Source organism: Lolium rigidum, chromosome 6 (genome assembly GCF_022539505.1).
Source record: "Lolium rigidum isolate FL_2022 chromosome 6, APGP_CSIRO_Lrig_0.1, whole genome shotgun sequence".
In the NCBI taxonomy this organism is placed as follows: domain Eukaryota; kingdom Viridiplantae; phylum Streptophyta; class Magnoliopsida; order Poales; family Poaceae; genus Lolium; species Lolium rigidum.
In genome coordinates, this window is record NC_061513.1 from 25,299,765 (window position 1) to 25,307,172 (window position 7,408).

Consider the following 7,408-nt stretch of genomic DNA (forward strand, 5'->3'; position numbering starts at 1 on the left):
CTCTCGATAAAAAATGACGCTCCAAAAATCGTAGGTCAATTTGACTCCGTATAGGTCACTGTAAGTAAAAAAAATACGCAAAACAGGATTTCCTGTTCTGCAGAGTTATAAACCAAATAAAGGGGATCACTGGTAAATCCCATAAATCAATGTAAAACATGGTATTATCATCATATATGTGGCAAATATGTGAGAATTCAATATAATAAAGGACAAAGTTCATGTATGCATTTTACATGCATCAGAGACGAGCGTGCGTACTAATATGATTGTTCGTTTGGACCAATTTGGGGTGCGCTGAATGAGGTTTCTAGATGATATTGCCCATTTGATTGATTTCCTGGATAATAGGTTGACCACAGATAATAAGATCATTAGCAAACAAGAGAGGTGAAATTGGAGGGCAATGTGGTCCAAGGTTTATGCCAAAGAGATTGTTGTGTGGCATGACTTCTTGCAAGGCTAGGAAAAGGTCATTAATAGCCAAATCCCCTCGCTGGCAATCGATCGTTGGAGCGATCACTTTCCTTGGCGCGGCAGCGCTCGCGCCATGCGCGAAATCAATTCCCTTTTTGTCTTGTAGTGTTTAATTATGTTCACATGAAGCTTTGTATTCACACTAACAGCTCACGTTCCCACTTGCAAGTTGCATATAGGCAAGAGCGTTCACACTACATGCATGCATAAAGTATCTCATGGGTTTGCATTTAATGACCCAACTTTTCAGCACGAGGCAAGCTCTCACAAGTTGATGCATTCATGCATAGAGCATCTCGCTCTTTTTTCAGCACGACGCATACTTTCAATTCTCTTTATTTGCAATTCCCTTTTGACAATTCTCTTTTTTTGCAATTTCCTTTATGTTATTATTTCGTACGGTAATTCATATTTAATGGGGTCATTTTGCAATTCCCTTTTTCGGGCCAGTGGTATTTAAGGGGAAAATAACGGGTGGGAAGATCCACTTGCAACTCAAATGAACTACCACTTGCTACTCAAATTAAGTACTATTTTAAGTTGTAAGCTAACAAAAGTTGCTAAAAAAATTCTAAATGAAATTTAGATTTTTGGGTTGCTAGGTATTTATATTTACCGTTGATAAATAACGGGGCACCGGGTTGATAACTTGTAAACAAAAAAAGAGTCGCTACATATTTTAAATTAAATTAAATTTTTAGGGTTGATATTTATTTTATATTTACCATTGATAAATTGCGGCCCACTGGGTTCATAGCTTGTAAACTAAAAGAGAGTCACTAAAATATTCTAAATGAAATACTTTTTAGGGTTATTATTTATTTTATATTTACAGTTGATAAATAACGAGGCACCAGAGTTGATAGCTTGTAAAATAAAAAAATATTCGCTTAAATATTCTAAATGAAATACTTTTTTAGGGTTGGTAGTTATTTATAATTACCATTAATAAATAACGAGCACCGGGTTGATAACTTGTAAACTAAAAAGAGTCGTCAAAATATTCGAAATGAAGCTAGATTTTTAGGATTGGTAGTTATTTATATTTACTCGTTGATAAATAATAGGACACCGGGTTGATAGCTTCTAAACTAAAAAAATCGCTAAAACGTTTAAAATAAAATTAACTTTGGGGTCGATAATTTTATACATTTACCGTTGATCACTCAAGTACGGATGGGTTGATTATTCAAACAGAGAGGATTGATAACTTTTAGCCCGAAAAAAAGTTTCTCGAAACATATCAACATGGGTGCTAGTTTTGAAGATCTCGTCGTGACGGATTTATTGGTGAAAGCGAATTTTAATTTGGAGTTGTCGTTTGAAAGTTAAAACGTTTTGAATTTTCAAATTTGGAAAAGATTCCGTCGACATCGGCAGATTCGTCTATTTTGTGCATGCATGCAGAATTTTTTCTCAATAGCCTACATCAGGTTGATAATTTTATACATTTACCGTTGATCACTCAAGTACGGAGGGGTTGATTTATTCAGATAGAGAGGGTTGATAACTTTTAGCCCGAAAAAAAGTTTCTCGAAACATATCAACATGGGTGCTAGTTTTGAAGATCTCATCGAGATGGATTTATTGGTGAAAGCGAATCTTAATTTGGAGTTGTCGTTTGAAAGTTAAAACGTTTTGAATTTACAAATTTGGAAAAGATTTCGCTGACATCAGCTAGATTCGTCTATTTGTGCATGCATACGTAACTTTCCTTCAATAACCTGCACTAGGTTGATAACTTTATACATTTACCGTTGATCACTCAAGTACGGAGGGGTTGATTATTCAGATAGAGAGGGTTGATAACTTTTAGCCCGAAAAAAAGTTTCTCGAAACATATCAACATGGGTGCTAGTTTTGAAGATCTCGTCGGGACCAACGCATAGGTGAAAACAGATCTTAATTTGGAGTTGTCGTTTGTGAGATAAAACGTTTTGAATTTTCAAATTTGGAAAAGATTCCGCTGACATCGCAGATTCGTCTATTTTGTGCATGCATGCGGAACTTTCCTCAATAGCTCTGCACCATGTTGATAATTTTATATATTCACCGTTGATCACTCAAGTACGGAGGGGTTGATTATTCAAGATAGAGAGAGTTGATAACTTTTAGCCCGAAAAAAAGTTTGTCGAAACATATAAACATGGGTGCTAGTTTTGAAGATCTCGACGAGACCGACTCATAGGTGAAAACAGATCTTAAATCGGAGTTGTCATTTGTGAGATAAAATGTTTTGAATTTTCGAATTGAGAAAGATTCTCGCTTTACGTCATCAGATTTGTTCCCTTCTACATGTACATGCAAACTTTCCTGAAATAGGATATACTACAGTCCAAAATATTCCTAAAATGGAAAAAAAAATTATGTCCTAAACCGATCGCTCAATTTGCTTTCAGCAAACGATCGCTAGCTAGGGTAGCCCATTAATAGCAATGACAAAAAAGGATGAAGAGAGGGAACAACCTTCCGTGATACACTGATACCTCTGCCACTATGGAAGAGAGCAAGTTTTTGCCCATTGATATGAGAGAGAAGTAGGAAAAGTGATGCCTCCAGAGATTGAGTTGATAAGGACATGCGACTCTTTACATGATAGAATACAAACGATAAAATTGTCATTCAATACGATTACGATAAAAATGTCATTCAATAGATTGCAAAGCCTAAATAGTGGAGTACAATAAACGCATCACAATATAATTACCCTACTGGTAGGATAAATATCGTGACTCAAAAGAAGATAATTTTGAAGTGCACATGGTTCCCTTCCCGATGTATTTTGCTCGAATTATAAATTTAGATGCTAGTTTGCTGTTTTTAGCTGTATTAAGTCGCACTTATATTTCAGAACTTTGGAAATCACATTCGTTTTTTCATAAAAGGAAGAAAACATATTTGTTACATGGAGGAAATTCTCTTTTTTTTTTGTACTTTCGAAGGGCGACAGGAGGGCAAAGACTGTTTTTTATTTTCTACAGCCCAGCCGGAAACCACAAGCACAACCACTCCCTAATAATAACCAAAATAAATACTTCCGCCCATTCAACACGAAAACAAATAGGGAAAAAACGAGGCGGACCCAGCTATTGCTTCGACGGCAGATCGCCGCCGGCCGGCGACTTACAATTTTCTAATCGCTCCGTCTGGAGCACGCACGCACGGCGATCCCGCCAGATCCCGGTTGAATTAACTATCGCGGTGATGGGCGGCCACATTCTCTGATTCTCGTCTCCACGGCGAGGAGGATGGTGTAGCGTAGCAGGGGGAGGAGGATAAGAGCGGCGGCGAAACGTGGGGGAGAGGAAGGGGGCGGGGATGGAGGGGCAGCACAATCCTCCCGCGCACCAGTTTGCCGACAACCAGAAGCCGTCCCATGGCCGGAGGTAGGTGCTCTTCTTGGGCAATCTGGTCGCCATTTGGTTGATTGGTGCAGCAACCTCCCGCATTTCTTTCCCCTCCTCTGCGTGCGTAGATGACCTAACCTGCCTGCGGTCCTGTTCTTCGTTTCGTGAAGGAAAGCGTGTGGAGCGCCAACGAAGATGGGCGCCAGCGACCAAGCCAACCAGCCAGGTGCCAAGGTGGGCACCGGCGGCGACCAAGCCAGCCAGCCGGGATCAAAGATGGGCACTATCGATCAAGCCAATCAACCGGGTGCCAAGATGGGCACCAGCGACCAAACCAATAATCAACCAGGTTTGCCTATGCTGTTCCCTTTCCAATCATGTTATTGCAGACCACAAATGTATGTAAATTTGTCTTCTGTTGCGGGACAATGTAGGTAAACGTTTGTGGCTTTCACCTGCAATTGCAACCCAGCTAGTTATTCAATTCAGAGCTGTGGGATCTGCAGTATTTACCTGCATCTTATATTCTGGCTAGCCATTTTGATGGGAATGCAGCCTTTTATTTACAATGTAGTAGGGGTATCAATTTACCTTGATGTTCTGGATAACCACCCGTTGGACGATAGCCCCAAGATCTAATAAATAAACACGAGCTACAAATCATGAGTAATCTGCCGTTTAAATTTTATTACTAACTGCGTTGCGCCTATTAGTTTCAAGCGCCATATTGAACATGATGTGGCCTGTCACTCCCCTAAAACAACTTAGCCTATCTCTACATAGATGAAGCTAAATCCCATTATGCACTGTGTAAATAATTATATGATGTTGCTGCATATACATCCGCTGTTCCCTGCACTGAGCCAATTCACTTCCATCATTGCTGCCAGGCTCAGTTGCTACGACGGAGAGATTAGATCGCCTTTTAAGCCAAGCAGCAAACAGATGTTGTGCCGACTGTGGTGCTCCAGATCCAAAATGGGTGTAAGTATCCTTGAACCAATAAGATGTTTCCGTCTTTTTATTAAGAAAAGGCAGTATATACAAATCATTGTGCATTTTAGAGAAACATAACTGATTTTGAATTGTTTAAGATCACCTGTGCTTGGATGAAAGTGAAGTTAAAGCCCTATGTATATTTCTTTATTCTTATGAGATAACACTTTTGATTTGAGACTCAGTGCTTCACAATACTCAATCTTCCAATGCTGTGGTTTTTGCAGATCATTAACATTTGGTGCGTTCATTTGTATCAAGTGTTCTGGGGCTCATAGAAGCCTCGGGGTGCACATTTCCAAGGTAGACACTATATATCTCTGTTGCTTGCTAGCTGTGGTCAGCGCCATTTCATTTTATGTTTAATTTCTACTGTGAATGATTCTTTATTCAGCCATAAGAGAGCTTTCATTAGGTAGCCCCTTTGAAACTAGGCAGTGTAACCATGAGACTTACTTTAGAACCTGTAGGGACTATTTGATATTTTGATCCTCCTAGTCATTGCTATTATCCCAGTCTGTGGAACAATGCGTTCAAGGTTGTCAGATATTAGATGGTAAAGCATATATTTCAAACTCCTGCTATACTTTTCTAGGTTGTGCAGTTTTTTCTGAATTGAGGATTAAGTGCAAACAGCCACACCCATGTATTAGGAATTCTTTTTAGAACCAAGCGTCTTTGACAAACATAATTAGATACCAGGCACATGTAAAATTGACATTCCCAAATATTATTTTCCATTCCTTGATGCAATACCTTTGCTATAGTCCTAGTATACAATATTTTTCCATGAAATACACATGATAAGTGAGGTCAATGTCACTTTGCAAGTGCAGATGTAACCCATGATGGTTCAGTTATCCGTTTCTGGTGTTTCAGTAGAAAATTGTTTATTTCAGGTGGTCTCAGTGAAGCTAGATGAATGGACAGATGACCAAGTTGATTTTTTGATAGACTCGGGTGGAAATGGTGCAGTAAACACTACATATGAGGCATTTCTTGGAAATTACACAAAGCCAAGGCAAGATTGCTCAGCGGATGACCGAAATGATTTTATAAGGTACACATTAAGTTAGCAAGTTCTCATTCGTTCAGATACGTTCCACTAGCATAACTGGGCAACTGGCTTCTTTCGTATTTGCCCAGCGCAGCTGTACCAAAGAATGATATTTCTCCTTATTTACATATGTGCAGGCGAAAATATGAGTTTCAACAATTTTTGTCTAACCAACAACAGCTTTCCTGCGTATCACAAAATGGCAAACATCATTACCAGCAGCAGCAGAGTAGCTCAAATCGATATGGTTTAGGCCATGCTTTCAGGAACAGCTGGAGGAGAAAAGAAGATCACAAACCAGTAAAGAAAGCTGTATGATCACTCATCCCAAATCCACAGTTCACTTTATACCCAGACTTGAATATATTCTCTCATTTGAACTTTGTCATGTGTTAGGTGGAGGTGGGTATGGTAGAGTTCGTTGGATTAATTAAGGTCAATATCTTGAGAGGCACAAATCTAGCTGTCCGTGATGTCATGTCAAGCGACCCTTATGTTATTCTTAACCTAGGACACCAGGTGAGAAACTCCATTCACCAGCACTGTAACTTAGTTGTGTGAAGTTCCTTGGTTTGTGATGCTCCAACTCACCTTTTTACCCTTGTAGTCGATGAAAACGAAGGTGATAAAGAGCAGCCTGAATCCTGTATGGAATGAAAGACTGCTGCTATCGATACCTGATCCCATTCCGCCGCTTAAATTGGTAAATATGTTTTATTCATAGGGACATTGAACACAACCAACAAAAAGTGCAGTGGCAGGTTTTAAGTTTTTACTCTGGGGTAACATTTGGCTTGAAATCTCCTCGCAGCAAGTCTATGACAAGGACACGTTTACCACGGACGACCGAATGGGTGAGGCTGAGATCAACATCCAGCCACTGGTTGCTGCAGCCAGAGCCTATGAGACCAAGGCTGTCACAGACACCACTGAGCTCAACAAATTGCTGGCAAAAGATGGCATCTGGATCCCGAGAGACAGTCCCATCTCCGTCATCGACAACAAGGTTAAGCAGGAGGTGACCGTGAGGCTTCAGAACGTCGAGCGTGGCCACCTCGAGATGGAGCTCGAGTGCGTCCCACTCACGCAATAGCTGTGTTCCGCTCGGAATTCTCTCGCTCTAGTGTTCTGTTGTCAACATGGTCACACAAAACAATTTCTGTGCAAACACTATGAGACTTGCTTGTGCGGTTAATGTGAGTACCTAGAATCTAATCGCACATTCAAGGCTTTCCTGTAAAACATATATACTTGTGTAAAGTTAGAAGGAATTACATAATGGGGCTTGCAATCCGCTGAGTAAAATGGAGATCATTCTAGCATAACTGTGATTATTATTGCAACTCCCTGTTCACTCAAGATCTTTCTGTCATCCTGTGCTTCTGTTTTATGACACAAAAGTTCTTAGGAACTAGAACGATATCCCGCGCGTTGCAGCGGATATCTCTTTAAGAAATCTAATAAATCACATGAAACTTGGTTTATAGAATATGCAATATTTAGTTGGCCATAGTAGTTGAGACACTAAATT

At 39.8% G+C, this 7,408-nt stretch overlaps 1 protein-coding gene across 1 annotated transcript; it reads left to right on the forward strand.

Moving 5' to 3' along the window:
- Nucleotides 1–4,071: 4,071 nt before the first annotated feature.
- LOC124666434 (probable ADP-ribosylation factor GTPase-activating protein AGD11) lies at nt 4,072–7,174 on the forward strand. The gene is made up of 8 exons (XM_047203773.1): nt 4,072–4,173; nt 4,715–4,808; nt 5,048–5,123; nt 5,720–5,880; nt 6,015–6,189; nt 6,274–6,396; nt 6,485–6,580; nt 6,689–7,174. The coding sequence occupies exons 1-8, from the start codon at nt 4,101–4,103 to the stop codon at nt 6,968–6,970; spliced, it is 1,080 nt and encodes a 359-aa protein (XP_047059729.1). The 5' UTR covers nt 4,072–4,100; the 3' UTR covers nt 6,971–7,174.
- The last annotated feature ends 234 nt before the right edge of the window (nt 7,175–7,408 follow it).

Excerpts from the sequence above, each read along its gene's own strand:
- LOC124666434 (XM_047203773.1), top strand. The coding sequence starts at position 4,101 with ATGGGCACTATCGATCAAGCCAATCAACCGGGTGCCAAGATGGGCACC. Across the intron at positions 4,809-5,047 it reads GCTCCAGATCCAAAATGGGT|ATCATTAACATTTGGTGCGT; the intron begins GTAAGTATCCTT and ends TGGTTTTTGCAG. Across the intron at positions 6,190-6,273 it reads ACAAACCAGTAAAGAAAGCT|GTGGAGGTGGGTATGGTAGA; the intron begins GTATGATCACTC and ends GTCATGTGTTAG.